Source organism: Squalius cephalus (genome assembly GCF_949319135.1).
Source record: "Squalius cephalus genome assembly, chromosome: 5".
In the NCBI taxonomy this organism is placed as follows: domain Eukaryota; kingdom Metazoa; phylum Chordata; class Actinopteri; order Cypriniformes; family Leuciscidae; genus Squalius; species Squalius cephalus.
In genome coordinates this window covers 31,798,212-31,813,038 of record NC_137126.1, presented here as the reverse complement: position 1 = coordinate 31,813,038, position 14,827 = coordinate 31,798,212, and the positions used below count along the sequence as shown (strand labels likewise).

General features: G+C 36.4%; 1 protein-coding gene across 4 annotated transcripts in view; it reads left to right on the top strand.

The window, feature by feature from the left end:
• The window catches only part of scai (suppressor of cancer cell invasion), a 35,380-nt gene extending 22,983 nt beyond the window's left edge, over positions 1 to 12,397 (top strand). For 2 of the 4 annotated variants that reach the window (XM_079870958.1, XM_079870961.1), the window contains 15 exons: positions 2,734 to 2,829; positions 3,041 to 3,127; positions 3,225 to 3,323; positions 3,514 to 3,610; positions 3,977 to 4,075; positions 5,321 to 5,473; positions 5,634 to 5,774; positions 5,923 to 6,024; positions 7,622 to 7,700; positions 8,624 to 8,723; positions 8,849 to 8,930; positions 9,343 to 9,415; positions 9,593 to 9,766; positions 9,910 to 10,010; positions 11,296 to 12,396. In XM_079870958.1, the coding sequence (XP_079727084.1) occupies positions 2,734 to 2,829; positions 3,041 to 3,127; positions 3,225 to 3,323; positions 3,514 to 3,610; positions 3,977 to 4,075; positions 5,321 to 5,473; positions 5,634 to 5,774; positions 5,923 to 6,024; positions 7,622 to 7,700; positions 8,624 to 8,723; positions 8,849 to 8,930; positions 9,343 to 9,415; positions 9,593 to 9,766; positions 9,910 to 10,010; positions 11,296 to 11,442 (1,630 nt within the window). In that variant the 3' untranslated portion in view covers positions 11,443 to 12,396. Of the gene's footprint in view, positions 1 to 2,733; positions 2,830 to 3,040; positions 3,128 to 3,224; positions 3,324 to 3,513; positions 3,611 to 3,976; positions 4,076 to 5,320; positions 5,474 to 5,633; positions 5,775 to 5,922; positions 6,025 to 7,621; positions 7,701 to 8,623; positions 8,724 to 8,848; positions 8,931 to 9,342; positions 9,416 to 9,592; positions 9,767 to 9,909; positions 10,011 to 11,295 lie in introns of all 4 variants that reach the window. The other 2 variants (XM_079870960.1, XM_079870959.1) reach the window with 2 other exon arrangements.
• Positions 12,398 to 14,827: the final 2,430 nt, after the last annotated feature.

The window sequence follows — 14,827 nt, the reverse complement described above, 5'->3', positions numbered from 1 at the left end:
ACAGCCACTTTCTATTTTGTGAAGCTCAACAATCTTTTGCTGCACATCAGAACTCATTGTGATGGATGATTCAGGGAATTTGGCCTTTGTGTTTCCTCATATTTAAACTCCTGTGAAACAAGAAGTCATAGCTGGACAATTTCATGTTCCTAGTCACCCTGGTGTGCTAAATAAAGGTAAATATTAATGAGAAAATACTTCAGAGATATTTTTCTCAGAAAAAATTCTAGGGGTGTCAATAATTGTGGCCGACGTGTTTTGGAGAAAAACATTTATTTCATAATGTGATTTACCCCCCAAATTTCAATTCTTTTACTTCAATGAAAGGTTAGATTTTTGTGAATTTTTTGAAGGAAAGATCAAAAGGATAAACGATGCAGATTTATTTTTTTACAACCATTTTTGTTCATATTTACCAGGGGTGCCATCAATTCTGACCACCACTGTATATATATATATATATATATATATATATTCTTCATCAGCGTGCAACACAGAGCTTCAAAAATGTTACATAAATATGACTGATATATATGTTTATAATTCTATGTGCTTGTGCTACAAATACACTGTGTGTGTGTGTGTGTGTGTGTGTGTGTGTGTATGTATATATATATATATATATATATCGTTCAAATCAGGTTTATTGGCAAAATTTACAGACTTTCAGCTGTTTGCAATGAACAAATCAAACAAAAGTAATTGAAATATCACAACACAATAAATGTTTCAAGTGGTTTCCCAAATTTCAACTGAAATTGCAACTTTTAATGACTTCTGCTGTCTCAAAATTATTCAACACCTTCATGGCAAGCATCCTTAGTACTTAGTAGAACATACTTTTGCTATCATGACCTGCTGCAAACAAGATGTATAACCAGACACCAGCTTCTGGCAGTGAAAATATATATATTTTCATAAAAAATAGAAATAATGTCTTAAATATAAAAACCAATATAACTGTCCTTTAGTGTTGGTAGACTTTATTTTGTTTGTTTAAACTTACATTTTGGGAGTGTCAGTTCCAGAATATATTCCAGAATAATGGAATGATCAAAACCCTGGAGTACCAGTGGCCTTAGCCATACCATACAGATGTAATATTGCTCTGTTACTCAACTACACCACATCTGACCCCATCTGCACACATACACCATCCTATCTCCCTCCCTTTCTCCTCCTTCCCTAATTTACAGGTCTATCCCTGGCTGTGCTCTCCCAGTGAATCTGTCTAGTGGGTATTAATGCTGCCAGAGTGGATGGGAAATTAATAGTGCATGTAGTGAAATTAAAGCCCTGCCTAATGACTGCTCCTATCTCCTTCCTGACCTTGTCTCTCGCAGCCCAAGCCAAGGGCAACGGGGTGAACCGTAAATCTCACAAATCCATCTCTATAACCTTACAGCATGTGTGAATGCACATTATGAATGAAAGCTGTGGAACAAAATACAGTGCTGGGTTTCATCGAATCTGCATGAATGAAAGGAGGCGTGTCTGTGCGCTGGTGTTTAATTGCATTGCGTGATGTGTGTGTGTGCTTGTTGTATATGTGTATAACTCAAGGTTATGCCTGGACATGTTTTATTTTTTGACATTCGTTTTTGTCCCCTTGCCTTTCCCAGAATGACCCATTACAGGTTCATAAATGATGCATCATCTACTGTAATCATGTGTGAGCATGTGTAAATGAGGGTTTTTGAATTTACCTGCTGCATTCGCAACCTCCCTTCTTTCCCCAGTCCCTGCTTCTGTTGTCATAGCAACCCTTTGATGATAACAATAGGGCCTAGAGGTGTTTTTGGAAGGTTTAGGGGGAAAAGGATGAGAAAGGAATAAAGAGAGAAAGAGCGAATAGAGGCAAAAGTGCTACTTCTCAAGCTGATTGCCATAGCTCGTCAAATTCCTTCACATCATCGGCACTATGACTCACCACAGCCCTGCCCAAACACTCTCACCCACTCGCACTTGATTGCGCTGTTTTTGCTCTCCCCCTCCACCAATGTCTTCTCATCTTTGGCATGATGATGTTAATTAAGTGCATGACAACTATGACCACTTGTATATTTGGCAGGCTCATCTGCTGTTGTCCAAAATGATGTCTTGCAATTGGAGTGTCAAGGCAGAGGGGCAGAAATGCCTTATATAATGATATGTGGGTATCAAGGTCGTAGGTTTGGGTTTAATACAACCTTGATTTATTATTTTAAAAGAAACTAGTGATTGAAACAATGAGTCACAGTACCTCGATCATATGTAAAAAAGTAATTCCCATTGCATAGAAGTCTGTTAATGTAGTCATATTTACTATATCTTCGATATCAGTTCCTTTTTCATATTGTCTTTATTTGAGACTCCTATAAAGTTGAAATGAAAAGAAATTCTATTTTTGAAATTCATGTTGATTTTATGTGAATGATACATCTATGCATGTCTTTTTTTGACCTCATAATTATCAACTGTCATAACTCAAAAAAACGTATATCAAACTTTTCCTATCATTTACTATGCTTTCACCCCGCCACTTTCTTTACAATCAACTATAAGTAGTTTTACAGCTGTCAGTTCCAAATACTGACTGTGTAAACACAACACAAGCACATAGAAAATGCTTTATTTTGATTCTGTCTGTTAAAGCCTGTTAAATTGACATTTGAGTATCTATAAATGAGGAGAATGCATTACTGAAGTAAATTTGGCTGTGTTTCTCTTGTTTGTTCTCTCGCACTCCTGCAGGGATCTGCCTCAATATGGACACAAGCAGTGGCAGTCCTATTTTGGCCGAACATTTGACGTATACACCAAGCTGTGGAAGTTTCAGCAGCAGCACAGGTCAGCCCTAGATCTATTTTTGAAACAGAAAGGACTGTCTTTTTAACTAAAATCTCAAAAATAAAACCGGTAGGCTTAGAACTACAAAAGACTGAAGATTTAACATGCATGATCAAACCTCCCTCTGATAGTTCCTCTGCACTATGATGTCAGCATTAATGACAGATGATTCTTGATTCTTCTTATTTGGGTTTATGTGACTGGAGAATAGACAAGTCCTGGACAACCGGTATGGTCTCAAGAGGTGGCAGATAGGTGAAGTGGCCTCAAAAATTGGGCAGCTGTACTACCATTACTAGTAAGGAGCCTTTTAACACAGCTATTTATTCATCTGGTTTCAAACAGTGTACTTCAAGAATTGTTTTCACATTATTTTTTTATTTTGTCTTCTTCAGCCTCCGCACTTCAGAAACAAGCTACCTAAATGAAGCCTTTTCTTTCTATTCGGCCATTCGCCAGCGATCATATTACCACCAAGTCAACAAAGAAGACAGGTGAAAAGGCGCTACAATGAACTGTGATGAGCAAAGTTGATGATTGTTGATGTGATTTTTATTTTCTATGTTCTGGAAAGTTCTTTAAAGTAATATACTTATGAGCAAGTAAAGCAGTAAATATCCCAAATTTCTGTCTTTTATGGTTTTCTCTTCAGTTCATTAATCTTGTCCCTTCTCCTTTGCACAGGCCTGAGCTGGTTGTAAAAAAGCTGAGGTATTACGCTCGCTTTATCGTTGTTTGTCTGTTGCTCAACAAGATGGACCTGGTTAAAGTGCTTGTCAAGGTAAGTCATGGACGGCAGACCAAATGGACCAGTTACACATTTTTAGTCCATGGTTAGATATTCAGTCGAACAGAGGTTCTTGCCAAAGGATCAGTCAGCATGGACAGTCTGTTGGTTAGTTATGCTGCTGGAATTAAGACAAAATTCACGCCTCATCAATTTTGGCACTGTAAAATTTGCACACTGTCAGCCATTACTCATATACTCATATTTATAGAAATTAATGGATTTTTTTATTTTATATTTGTTTTTTTTTTGCAACGGACTAAGAAATATACTGACAACAATTTATCGTTCATGAGAAGAAAAACCCAGTATGGTCTCTATCGGTGTTTTTGAGACCATCTGTGGTGTCTTTTTTTGCAGGAGCTTTCTGAGGAGATTGAGGACTACACCCAGCGCTTCAACACAGAGGACCAGTTAGAGTGGAACCTGGTGCTGCAAGAAGTTGCTGCTTTTGTGGAGGTAAGAATTTTTTTTTAAGAAGTCTATAATGTGCATAAAGTGTCATCAGTATAGAGTGGTGCAGGTATGACGTGACTTTGTAGGCCTGGTTCCCTCGACAAAAACTCAATAGGATTTTTGATCAACAAAATTGTATGATACTTACTCGTTTTGGCCATCAAGATAATTTTCACAGATGACAAAAACACAACTTTTATGAATTTTAATTCCTAAATACAGTAAAACTCTGAAGGTAGGGTATAAACTAACTACACCACGGTCCCACAAATTCAACGTCACCATCAATAAGCTTCCGACAACTCTTTCAGTTTTTATGTAAAAACATTTTCTCAGAACATTAGAATAGTTTATAAGAGCACAATTATAAGCAGGCTGTAAAAGTGGACCGAGTTTACCTTGTTCGGCGTGATGACGTTTAATGTCCCCGACAGCCTCTGAAGTCCCATTTTAGCCACTTTTTAGCAACCGCCTTTTTCATGACACGTAACAGCTTAAAAAAATGGGGTAATACTGATGTATTTTATGTCGTAAAATAAAACGTGAAAGTGTCTTGAGCTGGTGTTCACCACAGACCTTATTTCAGCCATTTAACCAAAATCCCATTCAAAAAACCCACTGACTTCGGGATGATAGAACCAGAAGTGTTAACTCATTTCCGCGATTGGCATACAAAGTGATGTCATACCTGCACCACTCAATTGCACTATTAAAATCACCATGATATAAAAAAATATTTTGTATGTCAACAGAAAAGCAAAGTTGTTCTGAGATTGAGCAAATTATGATCTTGAAGAAAGAATATGAAGCAGTTTTTAATCTGGAATAATATACACCAAATCATTCACAGTAAGAGCACTACCAGTCAAAAGTTTGGGGGCAGTAAATTTGATCAAATACAGTCACAAAAAAAATTATTACCGTTTTTAATAACCATCATTAAAATAACCTGTTTTCTACTTTATATTTTAAATGTAATTATTATTATCAATGTTGATTTTTTTTTATTTTTATAAACGTACCGAAAAGTAGTGTATAGTATATCAGTTTAATTTTTATTTCATGCAAAAATGTATCAATGTTGTGCACTTAGAAAAGCACAATAACTCAGATGTTATAAATGCCTCTTCTTACACGACTTACTGTTACAAAGGTCAGATGTAGTCCACTCTGTAAGACTGTTTGACAAATATTGATATTTTCTTCACCGTTGTGCCTTTCTCATCTACTATTTTTCTACCTACACAGGCAGATCCTCTTATGATTGTAAATGATGACAACGCCATGGTGGTCATATCCAATCGGCTGCAGGAGGGGGGTGTGCCCCCTCTCGAACAGGGCATGGTGGTTGGCCAGCTCACCTTGGCAGATGCACTCATCATTGGCAACTGTAACAGTCAGGTGGGAGTACAGTACAGCAAAACACCTAGCAGGCTGAGCAAGTTATATAATATGTCAAATTCAAGCGGTGCTTTCTTATGTAAATGATTAGACACTTCAAACTTGTTGTGTAGGTTACAACTCTGGTTTTTGCAATGGTTGGATTTCATCTGGTTTGCAGGTGAAGTTTAGCGAGCTGACCATCGATATGTTTCGTATGCTTCAAGCGCTTGAGAGGGAACCAGTGAACCTGGCCACACAAAGCTCCAAACCAGGGACACTTGTAAGAGAAGACTCTTACACTCTCCCTGTCACTCTCTATGTTGAGTGTTTCTGAGTATTTTCACCCTTCCTCCCTCGCTATTTCAGTACTTCACCTTTTTCAGGGTCTCTCTTGCTGTTCTATCTCACTCCACCTGCTCTCTGTGTCTCTCTATTCCTCTCTCACTCGTTTATCTCTCTCATTATAGGAGCCCAATGAAAAGCCTGCCAAAAGAGAGAACCCTCATAAATATCTACTCTACAAACCAACCTTCAGCCAGCTCTTCACTTTCCTGTCTGCCTCCTTCAAGGTTTGTCTGATGTCATTGCAGTTTTTAGCACCTGTCAATTAATTGTCAATCCATCCTGTCATTTTCATCCTGTTTTGACTCTATATTTGCGTAGAGACCTTGTAGCAGTGACATTTCACATATAGTGATTAAGCTTAAATCAAATGTGATATATATGCTTTGCCAGTAGACTCTTAAATGACAATTTGTACTTTAAGCAAATATAAACTACTGTTCAAAAGTGTATATTTAAATAGTTTTGTATTATAAGTTTATTTGTATTTTTTAAAGAAATCATGTTTTATTCAGAAAGGTGACACCTTTAACATGGTTTTAAAAATTATATCTCAAATAAATGCTGTTAATTTGAATTTGTTATTTATTAACGAATCCTGAAAAAAAGTATGATTTTTCCCAAAAGAATATTTGTTTTCTACATTAGGAAATGTTTCTTGAGCATCAAATCAACATATTAAAATGATTTCTGAAGGATCATGTGACACTGATCATATGACACAGCTTTACATCACAGAAATTACATTTTAAAATATATCAAATAGACAGCAGTTATATTAAAGTCAATTGTAATAATATTTCACAATATTACAGTTTTTCTCTATCTTGAACAAATAAATGGAGTCATAGTAAGCATAAGAGACTTCTCTCTAAAACATGAACAAACTTATTGACCCAAAACTTTTGAACAGTAGTGTACATATTTAAAATTTGCATAATATCTTTCTCTTCTGCAAAAACTCACCAAAGATATCTTGCACTACACAAATTTATCTCCCATCTCCCCCTAAAACCGAAAACACATAGCTAGACCAAGGCCTATTGACTTTAAAAAAAAAGGAGGAACCCTTTATTATTCCTCACCTAAACCTGTTTCAATAGGAAACACATTAACATGGCTCGTCATATGCTTTTATTGGGCCTTTAAAGCCTCTGGATCTCAAGGGAATTTTACAGGCATTTCCTGCATAATTGCATTATGGTTATTGTCTATCCTATGCACTAGTTTCTGTTCTGTTGTCTGGAGTGACACCTCATGTGTGAGTGTGAGTTGCAGCATGGCATGCTACAGGGGTGTTAGCGTGTTACTATCTGCTCTGCTGTAGCGTAGCACCTCGAGAGTGTGAGGAAAACCCACACGCACACGACTCAGATCCTCGCACGCTTTTGTCACGGAGCAGTTCATTTTTAACTCTCAGACACCCCTATTTTTAGGCTGTTTTCCATCTTGCTTCATGTTTTGTTTAGATAAATGATGACAAATAAGGCATTTCCATGTGCTTCTTTAACCAGTTCCTGTTATCAGCTGTTCTATGTTTGTGTGTGTGTGTGTGTGTGTGTGTCCCTATGTGCAAAGATGTACACAGCCTAAGAATTTTTAAATGTTATATTCTGAATTGTTTCATCAGTCTTCGTGTGATACTGAGATGCTCTGGCTGTGCAGCACTTAGTGTTCCACTTAAGTTAATAATTAAGCTTTCTATGACACTGCTTTACCATTTGTAGTATTGTGAGCGTTCTGATTCAGCCAATTTATTGGATTAATTTATCTGTTCTAGTCATTGAAAGTTTTCTTTTCTTTCACTGATTCTTTTATTGCTAGGAGCTGCCAGCCAATAGTGTCCTGCTGGTGTATCTCTCTGCCACTGGAGTTTTCCCCAATGGACGCTCTGAGTGTGAAGGTACGCCGAGGTGTTTTAGCACACTGTTGTTCTATCTGACATCACTGGATGATATGGAATTATTGTTATCTTAAAATTTACATAAATACTAAAGAAATGAGCACTCTTGGAATGCTGTTAAGCCAATCAATTGTAGGATTCGAAGACTTGTGTAATTCCATGTATGTGTTTTACAAACATACTGCCATGTTCAAAAACACATCTGCATTAGCACAGACTGATTCGAATCACTTGCCAGCCTTTTCTGTGCAGAGTAATATATAATCTTTTAAATCTTGAACATGTTAAGTGGGTATATTCTGCGTGAAATATCCATGCGAGAATACCAGGTGTAATTTAGCTCAGCTAACAGTAGAGCACTATCTTTTCTCTATATACACTAATGTTCAAAAGCATGGTTTCATATGATTTTTGTTTTATGTTTCAGTAAGAAGTCTCTTATGCTCACAATAATGCATTTATTTGATAAAAAATGCAGTAAATATTGTAAAATATTACTATTTAAAATAACTGTTTTAAACAGCCATTACTCCATTCTTCAGAAATCATTCTAATTTGCAAATTTGGTGCTCAAGAAACATTTCTTATAATTTATCAATGTTGAAAATAGTTGAACTGCTTAATATTTTTGTGGAAATTAATTTATTTTAAATGGATTTTTTTTTTTTGTAACACTATAAATGTCTTTACTGTCAGTTTTAATTTACACAATTTAGTGCATCCTTGCTGAATACAAATATTAAAATCCTTAATTTTTTTTTACTGAACCCAGACTTTTGAACAGTGATTTGAAACAGAATTTGATCCACTCAGAAAAGTAGGCCCACTGCAAAAAGAATCAGGATGCTACATTTGGATGCATACGAGAAGGAGTAAGATCTCTCCCATCATTATTTCACATCACATTTAACATTTATTTACAGGTCCTTATGACTTTGGAGGTGTCCTGACCAATACTAACCGAGATGTGGTGAACGGTGAGATGGTGCAGAAGAGAAATCAGGCACAAAAAGAGATGCACTGGTGAGCCTTCATTGACACCCATTCTGTGCCAGCCTACTGTACATTGAAACTATGTGCTTACTTCACATTTGAGATATTGAGGTGTTATTTTAACACGCATACATGCACAAATGTGTGTTTTTCAGCCTCCACCCAGGAGACCTTTTCCCCTTCACCAGGAAACCTCTGTTTATCATTGTCGACTCATCCAACAGCACAGCTTATAAGGTGAGACATGAACTCTCTGTCTCCCTTTGTCATACGCTCACATTTGTTCCATCATTGCAGCATTCTGTGACATCATGAAGCCATTCATTATTCAAGAGCAGCCATGTGCTTGCTCTATAAGTAAGACAATCTAACTTATTTACTAGGATAAACACGAGAAGTAAGATACCTTGAATAGGTAGCTCTGTTGTAGTTTTTATTTTTTTAATTATAGATTGATTTGATCACCCTTTGTTTCAGGTTTTTTCCTCCTCAACTGATTTTCTTTAGTTGTCTGCTTTGTTCAGTAATGGAGTGCCCCCTAGTGTACATTTATAACACATGAACCATTCACTACTAGTAGAGTAAATTTATTGTAAAAAAAAAAAAAAAAACCTAACTAACTGTTTGACTTCTTCCTGTCTTTCCACAGAATTTCTCCAACCTGTTCGGCCAACCACTTGTATGCCTGCTTTCTCCAACAGCATATCCGAAGAGCATGCAAGGTCTCCTTTTTGTTTGTTTTGACATTGTGTTGAGAGAGAATTAAAAAAATATATATATTTGCTCAGCTTTCTATTTTTTCCTATTTAGTTTTTTCCCCTTTAAGTAAGATTGTCTGTTATTATATTGATTATCTATTGTATTTTTATACTGTTGTTTTCTGTTTTACTCGCTTATAGACCAGTCTCAGCGTGGAAGTCTGTTTACTCTCTTCCTCTACAACCCCCTCATGGGCTTCCTGTCTGTCTGTGGACTGAGCAGCATGCGCTATGGATTGTGGGAAAAGGCCCAGGAACTCCTGCGGAAGGTTTTCCATGACATTGGCCAGATGATCACGAGTTCCCGAGTTATAGGTAATGCCAATATGTGCCGTTATCCCTTTACATTTGTTTTGTGCTTTTTTTTTTTAATGCTTTCATACATTTTTATACATCATTGACTAGTTGGACCAATGGACAGATATATATTTCATAGTTTTCCTGTTGACTGTCTCCAGATCAGGCCTTTCTGCAGTTTTATGGCGATGAGTTTCTGCGACTGCTCATGATCCGTTTCGTGTTCTGCTGCACCACGCTCCGATTACACAAGCTCTTCCGGGTGAGTCTGAATTGGATGAATATTATATATGTTACTATAATAAACACAATTTGATCAATAATAATCAGTGAAATAATCAGTCTCACGAACCTGAAATTAAAGCAACAATTAAAAAAAAACATTAATTTTAAACCATTTTGAGTATATTCACAAGTGTAAATATGCAGCACAGTTCAAACACATAAATAAATACTAAATATACTTTTAAATATGAGGTATTGCAGCTCATCTTTAAACTTCTTCTTTAAACAGACTGGTCACATTTATTAATAGGCTACTATTCTCAACACTGAGATCTGGATCCAGTGTTTCTTGAAAGCTTGCCTTCAGGAAATTGACTTCAGTTGAGGTCCAGAAGAAGAAGAAAGAAAAGAATATATATATACACATATATAATCACCTCTTTTTTTCTTTCTTAAATCTTTCTACTTAAACTTATTTTATTTCAGTTATTTGCAACATTTCTCATTTTCGTTTAATAAAATAACTAAAACTAAAATTTAAATAAAAATAAAGCTAAATATAAATATTACAAAAAATAAACTAATTATAAATAGCCAAAAAGAAAATGAAAACTAAAAATATAAAAATTCAAAATATTAATAAATACTATAAAAGTATTTTAATAATATTTTATAAATACAATAAATAATAATACTTCACTCTTTGTATCCCACAATAATAATTATGATATATCCAAAGTCTTAGACATACAAAGCTGCATTAAACATATATAAATGACATATTAAAAATTATCATTTAAAATATACATTTTATGTATTGTTGTTAACCTCCTGGTGGAACTACACACTCTCAGACTGAAAACTGCAGCCGCATTACCGAAAAAGATAGATGAAATAAATTCAGGTCCTCTGGAAGCAGAACCAACTCAAGTCAATGTCATATCAAAGGGCCTGTTTACACCTGGTCACTTTATGCGTTTTCTCTGAAAAGATAGCTTTCCAATCGTGAAAAGACCAGGTTTAAATGCCCTCCGAAACGCTTTCGAGACGCTTTTAAATCCAAGTGTAAGTGTAAATGGAACCGTTTTAAACAATTCAGATAGCTACTCAATCAGTAAAAACGCATGAAGTGATCAGGTGAAAACATGCCCAAACTTTTTAGAGCCAAACCCCTTCAGTAATTTTTTTAAGTGACAGAATAGAGCAAATAGAGATCACATTTATAAGACTGCAGCAGTTTAACACAGTTTTTGAACCAATGTTTTATTCAAGATGTTTTCACAAAGCAGCTGGATGAGGATGCGTTTCTGTGCCCGTTACAGGAAGCGAGGAGTTTTCCAGAATCGTACCCCCAGCTGCCGAAACAGGAGATGGTGGAGAGCAGCCTTCTACAGAAACATGTGCTAGAGCTGGCGGCCATGTTGGATGTGCAAAACCTCTTCTCTGATGGCTTGTTGGATAACTATTGACCACATGGTGGCACCATGCCAACTTCCAGACACGCACACACACACACACACACACACACACACACAAATGTCCATACACGGATACACAAGTTGTAGGTAGTTTCTTCTGAATAAGCTGGTTGCTTAACCTAATCTCATTTAGATCTAGATAGTTCAAGAGAAAATATCTCATCATTGTGGGCAGATATTTAGTTTGTCTAGTTCACATGCATTTCTAGATTTTAACTAACTACACACACCCAGATGCAAAAGCGTTGCTCCCAACATACAGGAGAACAGGAGATTTACTACATGCATGTACCGTATGTGTACGAGCGCAGGCACACGGGCGTTCAGACCTGTTGAGGGAAGCTATCGCCGTTTCTGAGGGTGATTAGAGAGCACAAGATAAAATAGGACACTTCAGAAAGAGATTTGGAAACATTTTTTAATGTCAATTGGTGTAATTCCAGGGAGATTCTTCCAAAAAGATGAGCCTAAGGCTTTGGCAAAACACATTTTGGAGAAGGAAGTTTGTTTTCCCTTCTCAACACTTTGCCTCTGCAACGTTTACACAATTTTTTCCGTAGGGAGCGTGCAGCATGTTTGCATTTATTTGCTCTGTCTTGCCTTTCTTGTTTGTTTTCGTTCATTAAAACGTGTTCGTTTTTCCTCTTGACACAAATTTCGTGGACTTTAGCCTGGCCTTTTGAAGGAGGTCCACAGCGCTGTGCCTCTTTTGGGTTATTTTGGTCATCAGCTAACTGGTCCTTAATTAATCGCTACGTTGACACCAGAATCTCCATTTTATCGAGCGTTTCTTCAAAAGAGATTATTTTTAGCATGCCTCAGTAGTGTGGTAAGCCCATACTTGCATAGCTGATGTAATAACCTAATGTCTTATTCCATGTGTGCAGTGGACACCAATAGCCAACAAAGTTCTCTTTTATAGTGTCAGAGATGTACAGGCGTACTCCTGTATATAAGTACAAATTTGTGTATATATCTATATATATATCTATATATATATATATAAATATATGTATAGTTCTATAAGAAGTCAATGTGATGCAGAGAAGTGTGTCTGTCTGGGTTGTTTGTCGTGGCAGATCTGTGAAAAGATGACCCTCTGCATGTGACAGGGGCAGTGTTCTTTTGTCTAATCTGTGAATGGACCATGCCACTGTCTCAACTGCGCACCCGCCACTTCACACAAGTGCAGTCAGCTGACATTCCAAGGATCATGGCATAAGAGCGTCCCTCCTTCACGACCCATCTGTCTCAAGGACAAGTGCATTGCATCGGTCTAGTAAGAAGTGATGTGATCAGTGTTTCGTTCGGTTCATTACGTCACATTGTTGATAATTACGATGATAGCGGTTACAATAGCAGCCTTGCACTTTACTTGCACTATTTAAGTTTTATTCTGATGTTATTTATTGTGCTGTTGGCAAGAGGCATGTCTGATAATTCTGTTATGACAAACTTTTCTCCGTCTGTGATCTCTGGTACAAAACGGCACACATGATGACGGATTTTTCAACGTTTACCAACTCTTCCCCCGAGCTGCAGGTTTTATCAAGACCATTTGAATAGGACCAAAAGATTCTTGCATGTGGAGAGCACAAGGTCCCGTAAAATACCGTCATCTCTCTCCTTTAGTCTAGTTTATATTTTTGCACGTTTTCAAGTCATAGCTGCTTCCACGTGCTTATTTAAAAAAAAAAAAAAAATTTCTCTTGTGTAAAAAGAGAGAAGTTTGCTAACGAACAAATCACTGCCAAACAAAATCAACTTTAACATGGAATATCCACTGCCCAAATTACGATCTTGCAGACACAAATTGTTTCATGGCCTAGCTTTTTTTTATTATTATTATTATTATACTGTTTTAGTTTGCCAAAAGGAGGAGGGCTGGATGGAGATGAAGAGGGAAACAGATGGTGGATGTCACCGTTTCCTCTCTGTCTAGTTGTCTGACCTTGACTGGTGGACTGTCAAATGTTTTTGCCTTATTTTATTTGTGTTAGTATGTGTGTATAAGTATCTTAACTTCACAGCATCCTATAAATTAGCTCTGTAAGTTCTCGCTCAGACTGTCCTGGGATAGTGCTGTATTCACATCACACCATTCATCTGAGAGCACAGGGGTGAATACGGACTTTAAGCACTTATATGTGAAATGTACCACAGCAGAAACCTACCAACTTACGATTTAGGGGAAAATGCAATACCCCTTTTTTTATTTATTTAAGTGTTTTCTTACCAGTTGCCCACATTTCTGTAGTAGATGCATGTTATTTAGCAGATCTGTTAAATGTTGATGCCCCTTGCACCATTTTAATGAATGCTGTAAATGCATTAGCAGCCATGATTGGAAGGAACAGAAAGAAAATCAACTGCATTTGTTTTCTATTGTCAACATGGGGCCAGATCTAAGGTGTAGTAATGGTGATTTCTACCAGTTCCTACTGTTGTGGGAGGGAACATTTTCAAAAGTGATGTAATGGTCAGAATACTCTTTCTTTATAAGTTAAGGGGTTCTAGAGTTGCTAGTTGAACATACTTGCATTGTCCAATTGTCATGTGTTTTTAATCACTTAACTGTTTTGTCTTATCTGTTGCCAAATTATATTTGATGTTTGTTGTTAAATGCAGAGAAAAAAAAAAAACAGTGATGAAACCAAAACATGCAAGCTTTTTGTTTTTAAGAATGCTATTTAAGAATATTAAAAAGTTTATGACTGTTTTGCTTAATTTTTGGTGTTCGTTAATACATTCTATGAGTAAATGTGCACTAAAACAACTGATACAGAAGTGATTAATAATAGGTATCATGATATTTTAGATCAACATAATCTAAACTATAGGTTTAATTTTGGGGGGGCTTAATTTTAGATATGTTTATGGTCATTTCATCCTTTAAATTGGATTATCATTTACTTAACATCTCTAAAACACTAATAATTTAACGCTTGAATTCTTTATCAAATCTCAGAATTAATATTCATTTAAAATCCAATACATATTGTGATTGTGATTCACCATTTGACATTTATAGATGAATACTGCTCCTGGTCCTTGTGCCGCCCAGCAGTGAGATTACAGCACTGTTCCATAAATGATATCCCTGGGGCTCTGGTCTTGGCATGATAGAAGTTATCAGTATTACATCCTTCAGAATTCTTTGAAGACCCCTTTATCTTCTTTTCCTGATATGCATTATCTTAATTACCCTGCCCTTCCTGCTTCTGTAGGTCACCATCCTGATACAACTGTCAAACAAGTTAGACAAGTCTGTTGTACAGCATTACCATTTTATTATGTGGCCGATGAGGTAAGTTATGTTCAAACTCTGTATAAATCATATATTAAAATTAAATCAAACACGGATGACAACATAAAG